The sequence below is a fragment of the Haliaeetus leucocephalus genome, unplaced genomic scaffold (assembly GCF_000737465.1).
Source record: "Haliaeetus leucocephalus isolate CR32 unplaced genomic scaffold, Haliaeetus_leucocephalus-4.0 Scaffold184, whole genome shotgun sequence".
In the NCBI taxonomy this organism is placed as follows: Eukaryota; Metazoa; Chordata; class Aves; order Accipitriformes; family Accipitridae; genus Haliaeetus; species Haliaeetus leucocephalus.
In genome coordinates, this window is record NW_010972620.1 from 2,654,928 (window position 1) to 2,676,563 (window position 21,636).

Sequence of the window (21,636 nt, forward strand, 5' to 3'; positions counted from 1 at the left end):
TTGACCAGCCCGCACCCCCGCCCCCGCCCCCCCCCCCCCCCCCCCCCCACCCCGTTTATATACTGGGCATGACATCACATGGTATGGAATATCCCTTTGGCCAGTTTGGGTCAGCTGCCCTGGCTGTGTCCCCTCCCAACTTCTTGTGCCCCTCCAGCCTTCTCGCTGGCTGGGCATCAGAAGCTGAAAAATCCTTGCCTTAGTCTAAACACTACTTAGCAACAACTGAGAACATCAGTGTGGTATCAACATTATTCTCATACTGAACCCATAACACTATACCAGCTGCTAGAAAAAACCCTAACTCTATCCCAGCCAAAACCAGGACAATGGGCTTTCACACTGGAGAGATCTAATTCTGAAAAAATGCCAGTTTGAAACTTGTTCTTTGTAAAGTCAGATTTAATGAATGACCAGCTACATATTGGACATTTTCCAGTATAAAGGTGGCATTCTTTTCAGGTTAAGAGCTGAGGCTTTTCCTTTGATTAGTCAACAAATGCTTCATTTTCTTTCCTTACCTGCAAGCGTGAGGAACGAATACAGCACTGACTTGAAGTGGATTAGTGAAGAAACTGGGAGACCAGAGGTATAGTTGGGGACAAAAAAACCCTCCCCACCCCCCCAAAAACCCCCAAACCAAACTCAGTTGGAGAGAGAGATGGATGAAGACAGAAAATAGTAAGTTTTGGTGATTACTGTGTGTTTGCCGCAGATACCAATCCAATAAGCATTAAGGTTAATTGGTCTGATAGAAAAATAAAACCTCCTTCAACTTCTTTTACTTGAAACAGTGTATAAAAGATTCTTTGTGTAATAATAACGAAAACAAAATTACCTCATTTATCACTTTTGTTCTTTTGTATTTAAAAATTACTTGATATTAGTCCTGCAGTGAGCTTCTTTCATGTAGATAGTGAATGAAGGCTCTGAAAAATCTGGTAAGATTTGTTTGGTACTTCATGGCATTTTGCATGCACTAGCATTGATACTTCCTATTTCTGTTCCTCTGAACTCTGATCTTGAACTTTAAGCTCATCTTGCTGCTCAGTGAGAACAAATACTTTTCTTTTTATTCAGTTGTCATAATTTGTATAGCTTTCAGTTCTTTTAAATAAGATATGAAATAAGCAGTAGTACTTGTTATTTTTTGAAAGGTAACTTATTTCAAAGTAAATATAGGGCATGTAGGAATTAATCACATTACTGAACTGTAGGCATCTAACAAATGTCCGAGTTTGGCTCTGAGCCTGTCTGTTGGAGCAGGTAGGTGTGTTCAAGCTCTAGAGTTGGGCTATTCTGAATCACCTTCTACAAGCTGTATTATGACTTTTAGTTTCTGTGGATAGATAGTGTGACTAATGTTTCCTACCTGTCACACAAAACTGACCGCTGGATTTCCCTTGAAGGAGATTACTTCAAGGAATAGAGGCACAGAATTTACGTGTAAAAATGAGTGGCTAATACAGCTCTCAGTAGTTCATTTATGTCAAAATGCATGAGTCTCTTGTAGAACCTATTTTATATGTATTGAGCATGTGAAATAGTTAATCTTTTTGTTAGCAAATGATACATGATCAGAAAGCTCTTAAATAAGTAGCCTGGGTAAGGACAGTAGGTTTTAGTAGTCAGTGTGGTAGAACTGTGTGGTGCTCCAGTGACGGAGAAGCTTAGTCTCAGGCTGCCGATTTCACTATGGGAGCTAGTCCTTTCATGTTACTCGGTTTCTATGGGAAACTGCTTATTCTGCATTCCTGCAGAGATTGCCTGAAGTCACCCGATATGCTCCTGTGTTTACAGTTCATGTTCACACTTGTTTGATTTAAAACTATCTCAACATTTGGTTATTCTTGATATTACTGTTCTTCAGAGAATAGTAAAAGACTTTAAATTTAAACTTCTTCTAGGATTAATAAAATTTATTGTCTAAAATGAGTATGGAGAGAATGTTATGTACCTATGTGATTTGTTCATTTAATAGATAATTTGTACCACCTTGGTCTGTTAAAATCCATTAATTGTGCAACTACAGAAACTTTTGCATGATGATCTCAAACTGTGCTTTTGTCCAGAAGAAAGCAATGATCCAGTATTATAAATGTTAACTGGGAACAATTAGCTTTTCAAGCAGGTTCTATTCTGTGTGATACATGAATATCAGTATTTTAAATAATTAAGAAAAAAATGCTCTACTGAAAGTGTTTGTTTTGATGTTTGAGGGTTGAAGAGTGCTTGTTCATAACAGTGGATAAATTCTCATTTTGGAAAGGAGTGTGGATACCAATTTGTGTGAAGGGATTTGGGAATCATTGTTTTATAAACATTTGTCAGGTTAATTGTGACATACTAAGCTGAACACAGAATTTATAAATAATTTCTTTGAGTAGTTTCTGCTGCAGTCAGAGTTTCTGGTTAAACTAAAGAATTTACTGCTGGGATGGTGTTCATCTCGGTTAAGAGACACGAGTAAGATCCACACATGTTTTGGAAGCTTTTCCTGTTATTATTTACCTTCACTGTTTTAACAAATTGTAGTTGTTTTACAAGCCAATCAAATCAAGGCTAGAATTCAGACTTTCAAGATGTTCAATGATCCCAGCCAGCATATCTAGTAAATTAGTGGAAAAAAATCTGCAATGAAGACTTCACTTGACAGATACTTTTGTGTTGCAAAGAAAGTTTCTGCGGTACAGTTAAAGTGCCCAACCGACAGTGAAATAGCTGTGTATGTGGTGTCATGGATGTGGGTGCTCCTAAACTGCTCTACCCAGCAAGCTGGGTGTATGCTGTGTTGGGTTCGGTAGCTCGGACTTCTGCATCACACCTGCCCAAAGCTGTTTGGGTGCATCTGCTTTCCTAAGCGCTCTTCCGTCTGGGAGGACTTTTACTCTTGTGGAGCCCTGCCTGGGTTAATAAGCCCTCTGAGGACTTGGGAGTTCATCACCGTTTACTGCAGGATCCAGCTGGAGCCCGGCAGCATTTTAGACCTGTCTGTGGCCATATATATAGATATGAAGACTGCCAAGGAGATGCTAGGTGTAGCAGAAATGAAAAGAGAGGGAAAACTTCATTTTTTGTGAGATGAGAGAAAAGCAGAAACTGTGTTCAACTCTGGATTGGGCTCTGGAGAGCTACTTCGTTGTTGTGGGTGGGTTTTTCCCTCCCCTCACTAGCTGTTGTAATTTGTTTTAGCCTTAAAACTACATGGGGAACAATTTACCTTTATAATTTCTTAATTCCCCTGTGCAGCTTGCAGCTACTCTATAGTTCAGCAGAAAGGTCGGTGAGGAGCAGTGTACGCAGCCCTTTCCATTAAAGCTGTTTCATGTAGTAGAATCCCTGTATTTTCCATTACAGCAGTACAGTTTTCATATTTTTGAAGACTTACCAGATGTCATAAAAATCTGTCTGCAATAAAGAGTGTATTACAGAGATCAGCTGATGATAATCAGACTGTTACACATACTCAAAGACAGTAATTAATTGCCAGATATGACTAGCATAAAATTAAATTAGGATAATCATTTGGGAATACTTTTTTTAGCAATTTAGTGTTGCTTAAACTGTAAAACTTACAGGGACAATTTAAGATGTAAATTAACAAAGTTATTTCTTAATTTCTGTCCAATATTTTAAAATTATGGAAATCATAACACTTACACTTTTTTCCTGACTTTCTCAACTTAGTCTTAATGCTAAGCTTCAATATATTTTTCTGCATCAGTTTTAATGGCAACATAATTATGAAAAAGGCCCATTCAGAAGGAAATGTGTACAAATATTACGATCTGCTTTTTTAATGACATTAAGTGCAAGATTGTGGTGTTTGCCAGTGTCACTGAAATGAAGACACTAATACTTACAATAACTAATACCACATATGTAAAATGCTTTAAATGATGCTAAAACTTTTGAAAAATAGCCTGTCAAATATACCTTTTATATGGTATTTTAAATGTGAGCCATTGTGTAGTAAGAACTAAATTGGACTTTTACATGAACATCATTTGTATAGTAAATGACTTAAACCATTATTCCTGTTTGCCTGAGCTAAAATAGGAAGAGTAGAAATTGAAGGTCATAGTCTTGCAGTGACATGGCAGAAGGCTTCATGGTGGTGTTTGAATCACCGCTGTGAATGATCTGCCTTGGCTAATAATTCCTAAGTAATTAAGCAGTGGAAATGATGCAGTGTAACTCTGAAAACTTCAGCAGTTTGTATTTTTTTTTTTTTGAAGAATAACTCTGCATACTTGCTAACAAAACTTAATGCAATATGGTAGAATAAACAAAATAATGTTGCCAAGCAAAGAGCCCAGTGGATTACAAGGGGAGGTGGGGTGGGAACAGCAATGCTAGTCAGTCGTATTGTTTTAAAACAATACTACAAAAACTCAGATTTTTTTTCTTTTTTTTTTTTCCTGTTCTTCTGAAAGAAGGGCAAATTAGAGAAAATATCCAAATTCATCGTGGGGATGGTGGGAAAAGATTATGGTAATTTGAGCAGCTGCTTCTTTCAAACATAATTGTAAGTCCCAACTGTAACTTGCCATCAGTGATGCAGGATTTGCAAAGTGCAGGAATCCTTCCTGTTGATTAATCTCGCAAGCCCCTCCTGTATTTGACTGTCCACAGTGGTGCTACAGGTCACCTCCAGACTGAGGTTCTGCCTTATTTGATCCTGTTTTTTTACAGTACGGGCCCATTAATAAAATGCTGTGACTCACAAATGGTGACACCTTTGCTTGGGGACAGCTGTAATGGCAAGTATGTGCCATGGTGTGTCCCCTGGTCCCCATCAGTCCCTTCCCCACCACTGCAGTCTGAATAGCTGAGCTGTATGTAAAATAGGGCCTTAATTACTGCTGTTAAAAAATAAAAAGGTGAACTGCCAGTCATCTCAGCTTTGAAAATGGTACTACTAATCCCGGGCTAGACTATCTCCAGCTCTTTGGAAGACTTTAAGGGTGTGAATTTGACCATCCTCTGTCTTGTTAGAAGTGACTAGATAAATGTAGAGTGAGGAGAAGCTTCTGCAGTTCGAGCATTTTTAAAACTAACTGGAGGAGTGAGGATAAACCTTGGAAAGCTGTCTTGTCTAGAATTCGGAACAGATACAAATATTTTTTCACTTTTGGTTTACAGCTGTCAGAGACTCTTTTCAGCAGTGAGGCAGTCATTTTCTGTGTAAGGAGTCTTAAGAGGATGTCACTGGTTTTCATATGGACATAGGCTAGTGTTTAGAGCAGAGGATTAATGCTCTTGAGCTCAATGAATGAGTCATGTACAGAGCTTAGACTTCTATTAGAACATCAACATCATTTTTCTCTGACCAGAATTGCAGGGAGATGATGTTTGTAGAGAGAGTTGAGATCTCCTTATGGGAGAATTTCTTGCTGAAGTGAGAAGAAGCTAGCATTTTGCTAGCATCAGTTACTGGAACCAATCTCTAACCCAGCTGGCTAAAGGTAGAGTTTTGGGGTGGCTTGGATTTATTTGTTTGGGGGTTTTTTGGTGTGTTTTTTCCTGCTGCTCTTCTCCTTGAATGCCTAAAAGCTGGTTGCTGAACCATACCTGCCTCTCTTCCAGCTCTATGTGAACAAGAGCATTTTCTGCATCTTCTGTCCCATTTGGAGCAGAGCCACAACGATTCAGGCTTTCTGGTTAGACAGGGAAATTTTGTCTTCGTCCTGTCTGAGACTGAAATATGGCAGGATTTTGATCTCTTTCGCTTAATTTGAACCAACAGTTGGCTTCAGCTAGGTCACATACAATTTAAAAAAAAAAAAAAAAAACCAAACCACATGAAAACTCAGACATCAAACAGGCATTGGCTGCATTGAGTTAACCAAGCTATTTCAGTATTTATGGAATTTAGAATTTGGGAAACTAGTATTCTTGAAATGCCAAAAAGTCTGTGCATGGTCAAATTAATCTTGTTTGTTCTGATAAGAAAGTAGTTTTGATAAGCCTGATTCAAGATTTCTCTTTTACCATGGCTATTTCAATTCAGACAGCAATGGCAAATCTTTCAAGATTCTCCTTGTTGTGTTTACAGTGGGTTCTGTCATATAAGCAGGAAAAAAAAAAATCTCGTATCTTTTTGTAAGAGCTACTTGGCTATTTACATTTGTTCTTTTATTTGTTCTTGTAGAATGGGTCTTAAAGTTTTAAAAGTGTTTGTCTTGGGTGTCTGATTTGAGATATACCTCAGAGGTATAGTTTAAGTAGTTTAAGAATCTGGAAATGTGAGACATTTTTGAAGGAAAAAAAAAAAATCCTTGCTTTTTTTTTTTTTGAGGTCTTGATTTAAAAAGCGACTGCTCATATATTGAGATCTTACGTGTATGAGCCTCCCACATGCCTGTGGCAGAATATCCTGTAACATAGTGGGTGGAGTGCTAGAACTGATTTGCAGTTTTCCATAAAATTTCCTAGAAAATAAACCTACTCTTATTGCAATGTTTTTTCGGGTTGTTCATAAGCCAAACTTTCATGTGTATGGGTAAAGCTAAAATTAATAGATTTCTATACTGAATAAGAGTATAGTTTGAATTACTGAAGTCCCCTGAATATGAATACTGACGCAGTTCCGCAGCTTTGTTCCTTGTGAAATCAGTGGAAGCTGGAGAATTGCTTTTGCAAAATCTTCAGTGGTGGTACTTTTTTTTAAAGTACTCTTGGTTTTGTTTTGTTTGTTTGTTTGTTTGCTTTTTTAAGAAAAGTACTACTAATTTTTTTTCAAAATAAGGATGAGTTGCATTTTTACATCTTCAATGTGAAGCATAATATAAGCTGTTTGCCTTATAATACCTAACTCTAACAAGCTTAAATGTTAGCTGACAAGTAGTTCTAAGATCCTATTAATGTGATCATGCCTTTTTAGGAGTGGTTTGTAACATTTTAGAATTTTTGTAGAAGTAAACTTAATCTTAAATTACACACAATGTAAGATTAGAGGACTTTTTTATAACTTAAAATATCTGGTGTCAGTCACTTACTGAAATTTATACACTTAACAAGAACATGACTTGTATTTCTGTGAATCAGATAAAAAAGACAATCTAAAAATGACTGAGTTCTGTTCTGTAGTTGTTGAACCTTTTGAGTAATCCCCAAACTGAAAATAAATTCAGCAGTTATTCTTTCAAAAGTATTTTAGATACTAGAATCTTCAAATACAGTAACATTTACAAAAGTAAATTGGTGTTTTACTAAGCACAGTCTGTCTTTAGATTTTGATGTAATTTTTACTTAGTGGTAAACAAGACTGTAAGACTTGCAATGTATACAGAGTAGCCTTATGCTAAAGATACTTGCAGTTTTAGCTGGTGGGCTCTTCTGAGATTTAAGGTCTTTTTGCCTTGTTTATTAAGATTTAAATGTTCAGTTAATGTACCTCAATTAAAAAAATTCATAAACCTGACAATTTTTAATCTTTATGGCAGTAGAGTAGTGCTGGAATTAATAGAATACAAGTGATTAATGTGGTCTTAAACAGATACCCAGTAATTTTTTACACCACTGTTTTAGATATCAAACTTCCCTTATAAAACCAGAGAATAATTTAAAACTTTTTCCAGAACTTATTCTAGAAGAGTGTTCTCACTTCTTAGCAAAAGCTCTATGAAATCCTAGCCGCCTCCTGCATTTACAAATGAAGCTGTAAGTCTTTCTGCTTCTCCAAGTAGGAAATGGAGTACTGAGAGCTTTTGAAGTTTGTTCCTGTCTGTGTTTAGTTCTTAACAATTTTTTTTTTACAGTGATTCTGGATATTCTTAACAGATGCAATGAACAGAAACACGTAAGTGCATGGTTATCTTTGGTCAGATAAATTGCTATTTTTTCCCCAGTTCTTAATGAATTTCCTCATGCAACTAAAAATATTGTAGTTAAGTAGGTACTGGTGGGAGCAGTTAATTTAGGTGATAGGAGTCTTTTATACCTTAGTTTAATTAACCTGTTCTCTTCTCTGTTAAAAGTTAGCTAAAGGAACACAAAACAATCATCACAGAATAGTGAATACAAATTAATGGGAATATAGGTCAGACATTTCTAAAACTAAAATCACTGAATTACAGTCTTGGTCCAAGTAGGTGAGTTCCTCTTCCACAGCACTGGCAACTGGAAGGAAGATTAACATTGTTCAGGGGCTGAAAACACCCAAAGTGAGGGGAACAAATTCGATTAATTTGGGGATTTTTTATTTTTTTCAGATGTAATTTTGATCTAGACTTTGAGTGAGGTGGTGATGAGATGAGAGCAAATGAGCCACTGAAGTGACTCTGAAATACAACATGAATGAAGTGTAGAAGTTTTTCGTTATGAAGGAGACATACTGACTGCATGCAGTGTCTGGAAACATTTTTGCTGTGCTTTGTGTGTGGAAGAGCTCAGTATTATGCTACTTTAAGTATAACTTTAATCCTATGCATTAATTGAGTAACTTTATCTTGATTATCTTTCAGTACAGTCATCTGACCTAATTCCTCATGTGAAATTACTTTTTTTTTTTGCTGTTTGTGTCTTGTGGTATTTGAGAAACACTTTTGCTACTCGACAGCTTCTTTTAAATATTTTTTTCATAGTTTTTTTTTCCACTTGCTAAAATTTCACATGAAGTTCAATTGATAGATATTCCCCTTAATATTCATATTATTGAGTTAAAATGCTGGGTTTTAACTAACATTTTCTTAGTAGTGTGCTATTTGAATTTTGGACTTCTGGACAAATAAGATGATAAATTTGTGGAGGGAGATTGATAATTTAAAAACAAATTGCAAACACACTATAAGCGTCTAATATAAGGAAGTTGTAAAGACTTTTTTTTAATAGCATGCCATATCCAAGCAGGGTTTTGGGGCAGGGGTGTAAGGTGTCTGTTTTCTTGTATAGCTATGATTATGCCTATTTTGTTCCTCTAGAAAACATGAAAAGTTTACAAAGGCTTAACAAGTATGGTTTAAAGACAATAAAATATCTACCTTACTTCTGGTGGTTGTTTAGTATCATTTCACAGGTTTGGAATTGAAGAGGAGGCTTTCGGATATATGGATTGAATTGGTGTAATCCTGCTTTGTAGGTCAAGCATTTGTGACATGAGCATGAATTTTGCCTTTTGACCTTGCTGAGCAAGGAGCTGGCAGCATTAGACCCCACTTGAAAGGGGTTTAATATAGATGCAATGAAAATTTGCCTTGGACAGCCTGGTAGCAGCTCAGCAGTGTTTAGAAAGGTGCTATATTTCTTGTGAGTACCTTTTGGTAACATTTTCTCAACTGTTATACTGTCAGGAACAACTCCTAGATTTCCCCATGCCATTGTCGTGGCTTAAAACCTTTTTCTCGGGCTGCAGCAGTGAATGAACTGATTGCATACCATTTGTTATGGGCTTGTTCTCCACTGATGGAGAACTTTTTTGGTTACCATCTGAAGTTAAGAAAGGGAGCTGAGAATACTGGATGAGTGTTTAAAGATCTAGACAGCCAAATAGAAAACCACATATTTTTTTCTTGTTCAGAGTTTGCAAAATGAGAGTCTTGAATTCGCAAGAGCAACCTACGAGAACTGACCAGATCCTGGGATGGCTGCTGTGATGAGGGGAGAGACCAGCTGAGATTAACTGAAGCATTTAGTTTGCTGTCAAGGTTTCTTTAGACTTTTTGAATAGAGGCCTACTGGTAGGCTACATGGTCTTTTTTTCTTTCTTAGTCAATATGATGAATTTCTCTAAGGCATTTATTGGTGGACTTTCGCTCTTTAAAGATGGACTAAATAATAGAAGGTAGCAAAATACACTCTTAAAGCTATTACAGAAATTAGAGCAAGGTTATTTACACAAGGTATTTAATAAAATAACTTCTATATTGTAACAACAAAGCCAGGCTCATGGGAATCTTCTCTCCTTTACATGGGAAAGTTTGGGACAGGAAGTTACTGAATCACCAAAGGTACAGCAGTCTGTAGGGCTTGGGAATAGAGTTTGTAACTCCTGTCTCTTTCACTGAGACAAGTTATTGGCACTGTTAGCTAAAAGCCTACTGTTGGTACTTTAATACAATGAAATATAGCTTTGCTTTCATATTAAAAGTGTGTTTTGTTGTCCCCACTGTAAATGTTTTATGAAAAAAACTTTACAGTTTGTTTTGTGTAGTGCTGTGACTGTTCTCAAGCAGGAAAGTTAGAGAGATGGTACAGATGTGGGGAATCTGGCTTCTCCGCAGAGGAGAGAACACCCATTGCTGTTTTGCTGCTCTCCTGCTAGACCAAACAGAGGAGCAGCAGTGGTGGCACTCCTCAGAGTGCCCTTCGTTAATGGCGATTGTGTTTTTAAAAGGTAGGGTAGTTCATAGGCTTTCCCTACCACAGGGAAAAAGATGGGAGAACCTGTGATACCCAACTCGGTTATGTGCATGGATTGCAGGTTGCCCATGTGTGGTTTTATAACACAAGGGAATGGAGTCTTGCCGTGTTACTGACTGTCATCATCTGGGTCTGTATTTGTTCACCACTTCCCAGTAGAAAAGTCTTTCAAAATAAATTTGGGTTATCTTGTACTTAAATAGTCTGTCAACAGTTCGCTTAACTAATATATCGTTGAAATCTACTTGGAATAGTAATTTGTCCAATGTTTAGTTTTGGAAATGTACAAATGCTCAGTAAATTACCTTAAATAGATAAACGCTGTGGTATTAAATTGGAAGGTTTCAGAGCAGCATTTAAACATTAAAAATGCATTTAATGTGGGATATTTAGCTCTTTATACGTCGTTAATGCCAATGGAAATAGGTAATGTGTTAGGTTTTTTGCAAAGGATTTTGCAAATTAGTTGCAGTGGTAAGAATGTGAACATAAGCGCTTGTTGTAAATTAAAAATGATGTTGAGACTGCTTTTTAATCCCATATTTGTAGAAAATTTAACTAGTGCTGCACAAAGTGCAGCATACACTGTTAAGTGTTTTGCATATTATTGTATATAACAGTATTGGTGCATTAGGATTTTTTCCTCTTTAATTAATTCATTGTTGTACTAATTAAAAAAAAGGCTATTTTGAAAATAGAAATCAAAATTATAGTAAACATTATGTCTTAATCTACCAAGAAAAATGGCTTCTTCTGAAGATTATTTCATCATTCTGTGCTGCAGCGAAAGATTGCAGTGTGTGTTGTACTTAAAGCTTTGTCCTGAAGTTACTTGAGAAATGACATTTTTGGTTTGAATGTCTAGTTAGATATGTCTGCATCCTTATTGGAATATTTAGTCTGTTATTTTGCTTTTTTTTTGTTCTTATTTTTAGTATTTAAAATAGATTTGTCCAGGTTTGTGGTTTTGGTAAATAGCCTGCAGGCTGTTTCATGGTGTGTGTATATATAGGGGAAAGACCTTACCAATACCAACACTTTTTAAGCCTGATATTTGCAGAAATTCGGAGAGGTGATAGTAACCTATTGGATCCTCTTTCTTTGTCTGTTCCTCCCTCCCAGAAATTTTGTTTCAGTAGCTCACTGAGGCTCCTGATGGTGGTCATTACTTTGAAGTTCCCATGGAAAACTACTTTTTTTTTTTTTTTTTAATAAATTTTGGGAGAAGGTATATGGGCGGTTGCTGGTACTAAGTGAAAAGTTGTTTATTTGTGCTGAAAAAAACCCAAACTTACAAGTATTTATTCACTCAAACCTTGGCATTATTTTCCGGTGTGCTTGCCTAACTCTTCTTTTTTTGCCTAACAAAATCTGAGCTAAATCTGTATTTTGAGAGGGTATAAATCATTCCTAAAAGGAACAGGGTACCTTTGCTTGTGTGTGGTGGTGTGTGCTGTGATGACTCGGAGTGGGTCTGAGCAGGGAGGTGGCCAAGCCCTGAAGTGCCAGTAAGTCTTGCAGAATGAAAATAGTGGGGTTGTCTTGATGGTATTTTCCCTACCCTTGTGATGCTTATTATTTCTTTAATAATTCAAGAACTATAAAGGAAGATTATGAGTAAAATATCAGACCAAATAGTACATGCACAAGGCATATTTTGAGTTGATTGTTTATGGTATACTCATAAGCCTGAACCGTGGCCAGTGTGATTTAATAGCTTCATGTTTTTTGTACACAGACTTTAAAAAAAAAAAAAAAAAAAAGGAATAAAGTATTTAAAATTGATTTTCTTTTTTTACTTGACCAAGTTCAAAACAGTTTTCTTCCTGAAGGAGTTAATGAGGGAGAAACTTGGAACCAAATTAAAGTTAGAAGTTGAATTGGATTTCAGGAAAATAGCTGGAGTGTTGAGTTGTATTTATTCACAAGCAGAACAAAAGAAATGTCTTTCTCATGGCTCTGTACGAGGCTGATGCTCGTACAGAAACGAAGTGTCTCGAATCAGAGTGTTGAGCTCCCACCCGAAGAGTGTGCCGACAGTTAAAGGGCGCTTAATTATTTATTTGAATTTCTGAAACTCTTCAGTTCAGATCCATGTGACTATTTCCTGAACATATTGTGATCTCTGAATGTGACAAGCAGATGCCTCTGATGGTTGAGCAAACAGTGCTTATGAAAGACTTCTTTCTCATGAAATGGCAGATATATCCTGCAGGCAGTGGTGCTTGTGTCCTGCTATTTGTAAGTCTTCTGAACAGAAATAATCACTGGGAGGCTGTGACAGAGGATGGGAACCAAGTCACAGGGCAGTGCTAAGAAAAGAGCAATAAATAAAACCAGAACGATGGAATATCCTGCAAGTGCTTTTTCAAATACTTTATATAAATGCCGGTGCAGATTCCATGATATCTTTCTATTTGCAGGGTTGTGGTCCTTGCTGTTAGGATTGCATGTGTGTGTCTGCCATGTGATGGGGCTGCAGCTGTGCAGCCTCTCCCCCTCCTTCCTTCCCTCAGATCGTGGCTGTGTCCGACACTGAAGCACTATCACTTAAAAATGAAATCGGTATTTATAACTTGGCATATTCTTATCAAAGAGAGAGAATTATGTGGTGAGATAATGTGTGTAAAACACTTAGTATCTTGAATATGAACTGCTTTTCCTGTGAATCATGTGCTGTGATGAGGGAAATAAAGCTCAAGGGCAAATATTTAGAATACCTGTATATTTTAATTGAAGAAGACTGGCTGAAAAGAGCGACCGAATGTTTTTCACAAAATGAGAGAAGTATCAATCTGTGTAACTAAAGTGTACAGTTTATTAGGATGCACCAGTCCTCCAAGTACAGCAGTGTCATAAAAATTTAAGCTTTAGGCTCATAGTGTATTTTCTCCTTTCAATGCTGTGATACTTTATGCAGAATAATTTAAAACTGAGAGACCTGGTAAGACATTTACTGCGAAAGGACTCTTGTGTTAAATGATGTTTGCAATCATAAACATCCTGTGTGATTTGATCAGCTTCCCACTTTCTGAAAGTTATCTGTACTAGTAAATATAACTCAAATAATCTATTCCTGTGAAGCAACCTTTGTTTATGTACTCTCCAGTCTTCTGCATTCAAAAAGCTTTAGTAGCTTCTACTTGTTCCTTTTGACCAATGAATATGTAGGAATGGTAGTATTTCACTTTAGGAGTGTTAAAGATTCATTGTAATCCTGTTACCTTTTTTTACTTCTGTGTGTAGTGTGATTTATGTCATTTGAATTAAGATAAGTCTCTTTTGTATTTTTCAGGTTCAAGCCATTTTTTCCATTTCAAGTATTGCCACCTGATGAATATGAAGATCGAGACCTCTGTATACAGGATTTTTTATTGACAGAAGGTCGACTAAAAGTCACGTTAATTGAATGTACAAGGTATGTTTTGTGGTCTTTTGCTCATTCTTGACTAAGCAAGTACCCATGTTACTTAAGCTTGTTGTAATTATAGCTGTAGGTCTGTTCTGATTCATGAACTAGCAACTTTGGTGTTGTGATTGTGCTCTAATGAAGAAATGTATTTTTTTAAGTAAAAATGAACAAATGGAAGTTGCAGTAAGTTCCTGAGGCTCTTCCATGTTTTGAGTGGGTGCATGCATTTGCCTTTCTTCTGAATTTCGCCCGGTTACAAGCTAATCTGTGCCTCCTGTTGGGGTTTTTCTTGGGTTTTTTTGTTTGTTTGTTTGGCACACCAAATTATGAATCTCTTTCCAGGACAGCATAAATGTTGTAATTATCCTATTGTATTATGTTGTAAGCAAAGGGAAATAATTGTTTCACTCAGTCTTACTTAGATTAATCCAAATAACTTTTATAAGGCATTACTTATTGTCTTTGTCTCGAACAAAATAATGGAAAGAAATAAAATCTACTTCCTTCATTCAAGAGAAAATTATTCTCTTTAAAGCTGGAAAAAAGGTGTGTGGGCTCTTGGTTTGTCTGTTTTTTGGTTTTTTTGTTTTGTTTTGTTTGGGTTTTTTTCAGACCTCTTAGTTCTTGGTTTATGTTAGATCTTATCCAAGTAGTGCTTAGGCTTTGATCTAGTCATGTGCCCTTCTGCTCCTTATGAACTAAACTCTGGTTTGCAGCAAGACTTTTTTTAACCTGTTGTTTTCATTGCTTGTATTGCCATATGAGCTCCTCTTCACACTTTTTTTCTGTAGCCTTGTACAACTGTTTGAATTGTGTTTGCTGTACTAATATGGTTTATCAGTGGCATGGATTTCCAGAAGATACTCTTCTGTTCTAAAGATTGTGTGGGCCACAGCGGTGATTTTTTTTCTTTCTTTTTTTTTTTAATAATAAAATTGCTGCTTACCTGTCTCTTAGCTTTGCGATATGTTTTCTGTGAATGATCCAAGGATACTAAATGACTCTGTGCACTCCTTGGCTGCTAGGAGTTTTCCTTTTTACCCATGCTGAGTAAGGGAACTCATGATCTCTCTTTATAGGCAGTCTGCAATTTCAGTCTGGTAGTGCATTCATTTTTATTATAAGAGCGCCCAAAATAACTACCTTAAGTCGTGTGCAGTTGGTTTTGGTTTGGAAAGTAATCTTTTAAATACTATGCCTTTCCTGAATCTGAAACACTGTGTAACATCACCAACATGTCAGTAGCGTTGTGTTTCTTTCCATTACATTTAGAAGCCAGATTGCTCAGTTTGACATCATCATCCGACCTCTCAGTATTTTCAGCTGTCACAGATGCTTATCAGATGGATGGGAGAGGATGCAGTTGCTGGCTTGTCAGGTCTTTTAAGCTTCAGGTCTGACTTAATCCAACTGTTTTATGCCGCTTGGCATTTCTTGACACACACTTGAAAATTATGTCTCAGCAGACACCTCTCAATCTAGATGTCTGACACTTGGTCCCTAGTAATTTCTCAGATCTTCCAGGTGTCCCATCCTTTCTTGAACTAAACTACAACTGCTGTCCATTGAGTCCCCCTGTGAGTAAATATTCTTGCTTACTTTGCACCTGAAGGTATTGATGAGGTGGAAGGTGAAAGACATATAGAGGATTTTGGTGGTAAAAGAAGAAATACACAACATATATGAAAGTAACAATGACAAAACTTTCCTTTTTCATCACCACTGTATGTGAACTGGTGTGGAGGTTGCCTGGGATCATTCTCAATGGTTCTTTTGCAGTGCAGCACTGCACGCTGAAATACAGAGCTTTATCACTCATGTCTGCCGTAGGGACCTGAAAATTTTTCTTAGCGATCATTCTCATTCCAGAAATGAAAGATCACTTTAACTTCTGTGTGTTTTTCAGTTTTGCTCAGTGCCTTAGAAGGTTTTTGTATTCTCTCTCAGTACAGTAGCTGTTCTTTGACTTCTGCATAGAATTTGGAGTTGATTGACCACTGACGTACTCCATCTACTCTGGTAACAGAGTTCTGCTACTTCTCCTGCTTAAATCTGAAATACAGTGGTGGAACTATAATGACAAAACATTGAGCAAACTTTTTGTGTTGTAAATGTCTAGTTTAATTTCATTATAGTCTTCACACAACCAAATAGCTGCACTTGTTTCTTTTCTAATTGCGGGCTTGACCACATTAATTTCCTTGCTGTCATGCTATTGAAAGAAAAATTAATTTTGCACATTTTCAAAATTAAATTAATGAAAAGATGGGAACTTGATGTAAATAATAAAGGATTATGTTTTGCAAATTTTTGTCTGACCTGTTGAAAATGTAAGTTTTCCTGTACAAGTACAATGCCCTTGCAGAACTCAGTTGTTGCAAAAATGCTATTATCTGTCATTACCTTAAATTTTTAAGGAAAAGGAAGAAGCAAAGCAACATGCTGTTAAATTTTGCTACATTTATTTTTTTAAAAGATACATCGTGAAGAAAGTCTTAAAGCCTATAAACTCTTATGTTAGGTGAGAATATTCTCCCAAAACTATGCCATCAAGTGGGCTTTCTAAATTAGCATTTGTTTCAATAGATAACCTTTGTGGAGAAGGCAATTTCCCTCAGTTATTTAGTAAAATACCAGAGTGTACCTGAGACTGACTTGTCAAATTTGGACTTTTGTGGGTTCTTCTCCTTTTGTCTTCAAGTAGATTTCAGTGTGCAGCAGTGGCACCTTTAAGTATGTGAATACTGAATCTGCTTTTGACATTCTTAAAATTTGGGAAATATTCTGCTCATCTCAGCTTCTAGAATACTTGCAAATAGAAAGGCCACAATTGAAATAAAAATTTAGGAAGGCATTGTAAAGGAAATAAATTCAGCTTGCTTTTATGCACCTGGTAATAAATAACATGTTACTAAAGGTGGGTGTGTACTTTGTCTGCCCATACCAGATTCTTGTTAGATTTGCAGATCAGTACTTCAGCATTCATCCTAGAAAAAGCAGGAAACTTGATAGCCTTGTTGTTTATCCTCCTTTCCGAAAGACTATAAAGACTTGCTGAAGTTGTTGGCTTGGCTCGGCTCAGGAGTTGAGGTGACCACAACCTCCATGTGCTCCTGTTGTTCTGTATCACAGGACAAACACTTCATGTCTTGGAGTCCTTGTAGCTCTCAGACTGGAAAACAGGACAGCTACAAACAACTGTTTTCATATCTATAGCTATGCTGTTGAATCACTTTCTCCTACCTTATCCTCACTTGTTGAAGGACACCGTCTCATTTACAACTGAAGAAGGAACAAAAATTCACTTTCTGTACGTGTATTTTAATTACTCAGGTGGTAATTTAATCACATTTCTTTATTGATTTAATTATAGCTGGGGTCATAAACTTTGTTTTGGGATGTCTTTCATATATCCTTTCATACTGATTTATAAACTTTCAATCTGTAGGACATAGATATCTCCTTAATATCCAGTTGTTTTGGGTGTGTTGTGAAATAATCTTAATGTTAGTCTTTATCTGCAGCTGTGTTATAGAATACAGTACCTCTGTTTGCATGCTAATGGAGGTATTATTCGAACAAAAATTCCCTTGGTGTAGTAGCAGTTAAAATTTCCCCTTTGTCTTTCTGAAATTGGAAATTGAATTCCAAACTCCAGCATGGAGAGCTCTTCAAAATTTAAATGTGTGGTTTTGCTGTCTTGTTACATATTCCTTCAAGCTGGGTGTTGGTAATCTAATGTAAGGTGAAATCTCATTATGAGTCATTGTTTTCCTTGTGACTTTTGTTATGGTTCTGGCTGAAAATTCTATTTTATTCCCATTTTGAGCTGCCTCCTGTCCTTGTTCTTCTACCTTAATTGCCACCAGTACAAGACAGCTAAATAGCTACTGTGCTGATATTTTAGAGGGACAGTAAGTACCACTGGAAAATTTCCCAAGAATGTGTCTAGGTGACCAGAAGATGAAGTGTGTGCAGCCAACGATCAGCTGTGGAAAAGCTTTAATGAACTGTCTGATATTAATGAGACACTGAGGAAAACCTGTGTTACTCAAAAGCAACTACTACAAGCAGAACAGAAAAGCCACAGAGGGTTGCTGCAGATGGCTTAAAAATAAGCAAAGGCAGCATGAGTTTGTCAGTTCAAGTAACCTTGAACTAACTTAAGTCTTGACCAGACAATATACCTAAGCAGTTGGTTCTGAGGCTGGATTTCTGCTTACAGTAATCAAATCAATAGTGTCTAGACAAATCGGTGCTGAATGTCGAGGTGGAAATGAGGTTGGCAGCTGCTGTTTGCAGTGTTTCACTGGAGCATGCAAACTTTCCATCTGAAGATGGGGCTACAGGAGGTAGCCACTAACTCTGAACCCCCCAAAAAAAGACACTTTGTAAAGCAGGTGTGCTGGGTACCAACCCAAATGTGATCTTCCGCTATCATCTCCCCCATGCATTCATGTACTCAGCTAAAAACCAGTTAAACAAATATGTCATAGAGAGACGTAGAAAATAAATATTTATTTACCTCTCCTTGCTGCAATGCAAGCTAGAGAGCTGTCGTAGCCGGAGCGGTGTTTTCCCTTGGTATTGGCTTAATTTTGCCAATTCTAATTGTTGGTGAAAGTTGTTTTCAATAGCTTTACTTAATTTTCAAAGTATGTTTACTACATATCTCCATGTCTGGAAGGCTAGGCACTTTTTGATCATAAATATTTAGCCTGGAAACTTCATTTAACAACATCAAGATAAACAGAGAAAATTGACATGTTTTTCCTGACAGCTTTTGTCTGTATCATCTAAAGAGTCGTGTAACACATCACAATCACAAATAGGATACTTTGGGTGAGAGCTTAGAAACCATCCTTGTCAAATGTATATAGAAAGTTTGGGGGGTGGGGAGTTAAAATCTACTAGCTCTTTTGAAGGAGTAAGATTTGTTTGAAGTTTTTATTCAGAAATATTTATCTGCTTCCAACTACTGTGAGAGAAGCTGTGTGCAACTTTATTGCTATTCTATAGCATAAAGGTTATCGTTTTTTTCTTTTATAGTACTGATATCTACCTGAAAAGCTTTATAGCCTTGTGGAATAGGGTATCATGCATGAAGAACCACTCTTTCTTTTGTTATGAAGGTTACAAAAAATTAGATGTGAGAGGATCCCAGTTTAGTGAAATAGAAACATAAGCAGTAGTAAACTGTGACTTTAATCCATAGTAACACTCTCTTGAACCAAGAAGAGCTGCAGTATATTGTGAAGTTTAGGACTAGAATGGAAGAATCTTGTGGCTATTGTTGCTTTTTAAAAAAACCAAAAAAGTTATTCTTCTATGGAAAAACACTAGCCTGCTGATTTGCTTTATTTAAAAAAACAAATTAAAAGAAAGAGGGAAATACAATAGCAAAAAAAAACCAAACCAAAACAACCAACCAAACCAACCCCCACAAAACTCAAACCCCTAGCTGAAAATTTTAAGTTATATTTGATATTTATGGAGTTCTTCCACTAGAGGGTGGCAGTGTCTTCCCTTTTGGTGTAAGGCTATGCCTGTGGAATCTTTTTTGTGTGGTGTTCTCTGTGTGTACTCATTGATAATAGAGTGTATAAATAAAGAATGGTGAGTTTAATATGGTATCTGGGATATATGTAACAGTATTACAATTCTTACTATAGGCTTTTCTATTTCAGGTTACTTATGTTTGGATCCTATGAAAGAGAAACAAATGTTCATTGCACAATGGAGCTGAGCAGTAATGTTTGGGAAGAAAAATCAAGAAGTTCTATTAAAACGGTAAAAAGTGAATAATCTTTGCATATTGCAGTATGTCTTATGCTCTTAATACATTGTCTGGAAAAAGTGTATCTTTGGACAATGAAATGAGTGATAGAGCAGAAAAAAAATAACCCAAAACTTAACTGACCAGTTATTTACTTTTTAATCCAAAGTATTTCACTGTCAGATTGACATGTATGGATAACATCATGTTCAGTTATCACAACTGTGCTTGAAAACATACCTAGTTTGAATATATTGCCAAATGTTCATCTGCATTAAAACAAGTAGTGTAAAATATGCACTTTTATAGTCCTGTTACATTTCAGTGGGGCAATGTTTAGAAAACAGGGGGATTTACCTGTCTTTCACTGGCCAGTAGTGTATTCCCTTCTGATGTGAGTGTTGAAGACAGCGTGATCAGAGGGTAGGTAGCTGATGTGACTGTCTTTCTCCTTTTCTCCTGCATTTTGTGAAAATGTAGGCAATTGCTGTAGATCTCTTAAGTTTTTTTTAGAGCATAGGAATCCTACTCTGTCTGGCAAAGAAAAATACTTTTACAAGTGTCGCCAAATATAGAAAGTAGTAGTGTTGGTGGTATTGTAAGTTAATCTTTTACTAATTATCATGCTTGATAACATGAGTTTAGCAGCATACAGCCTACAAATTGCCTTTCTTTTTGTGTGTGGATGAGAGTTGCCTTTTTTTTTTTCTTCAAACAAGAGGGGTGCCATGTGTGAAAGAGTCTTTCAGTTTCATGTTAGAGTGATATTGTGGTAGTCATAAAATTGAATTGGGCTTATGCTGAGCAATAAGTAATGTGCTTATTGAAAAAAACAACAAAAAAAACCCAACACAAAACCCCAGAAACTTTAAAAAGACTTTATGTTAACAATTGGTTTCATGCAAAGAAATCATTGGAACAAAAATCAATGTCCTGCATTTTACTCTCTGCTGAGTGCAACTAGCTTAAGCCCCTGTGCCTTTGTTATATCTGACTGGAGTTGTGTTTGGAGACTAGCATCGTTTTGCCACTGGAGCAGCAAGAATCCAGAATTTCAGCATCTCATTCAGTTTCTGCAATTAAATTCCACTTTGCATTGTTTTTAAAACTCCTTGTAACAAATGCTATGCTACTTGTTTTCAGCTTACTGTATATTATGTTTTGCTAAAAGGTTGTATGGCTGAGCAACAGACAGAAAGCCTGTTTTTGTTGTCTTAGCTGCTGTATTCTTACTCAAATGAAAAACTTGAAGGGAGGGTAGAGGTTCACCTATAGTCTCGTAGGAACCCATAACACTGGGTGGCAATTAGCTTTCTGAGTGTGGCAGGGAAAAGACAAGCGGGGAGCCTGCAGCTGCAGCACAGACCGAGACACGTCAGAGAAGAACTTTCCCAGAGCATGGTTCAGCAGCCAGACATCATAGAAACCAGTGGCAGCTCAGGACTGTGTTCTACAGAAGTTGTCTCTGTCTTGGCCCCCTCTCTACCTGCTCCTAACACAGTCAGTGGTGTCTGTGTGGTTACGAGTTAGCCATGTCCACTCCCTGAGTTGGCTTGCTGCACGAAAGCTCCAGTGCTGGTGGAAAGGAGAAAGAAGGGTGGGACGGCAGCAGCCTCAGCTAGTTTAAACTGCTGAAGCGCAGCACCACCAGAGGTGATGGCCTAAAGTGTTCCAGTGGTCCTGAGAGGAATTACTGGGTTTGCTTAACTCTAGAGGTTGCTAGACTTCATTGAAGCACTAGGCAGGAGGTAGATTTGAGTAATTTATTTTCAGACCTTTTTGTTTAATCTGTTTTATGCAGCAGTTTTTAATTTTGTTTAACTTTTTCTAATTTGTTCTAATCTAAAGGTTTAAGCCCCTTTGCATGATCACATGAGGATAAGGTAGGAGCAATTCAGCCTTAGTAGTCTGGCCAGTTCATAGTCTTAACCCTTTCCTAATGATAATGATAATAAATATTTTCAAACATTTCAAGAAACAAGCAATACTGCCAGTGTTCAAGAAAACCCAACAATCAAACCAAAAACCCAAACAATTTCAGGATCTGGACCCAATGCTGCTAATACTTACTCATGTGAACGAGCCT

The 21,636-nt window shown here is 36.9% G+C and overlaps 1 protein-coding gene across 1 annotated transcript in view; it reads left to right on the top strand.

The window, feature by feature from the left end:
* Window positions 1-21,636, top strand: part of PDZD8 (PDZ domain containing 8) — a 65,862-nt gene that overhangs the window by 8,059 nt on the left and 36,167 nt on the right. Inside the window, exons 3-4 of the mRNA XM_010564978.1 lie at window positions 13,658-13,780; window positions 19,462-19,564. Of these exons, the coding sequence (XP_010563280.1) occupies window positions 13,658-13,780; window positions 19,462-19,564 (226 nt within the window). The remainder of the gene's footprint in view (window positions 1-13,657; window positions 13,781-19,461; window positions 19,565-21,636) is intronic.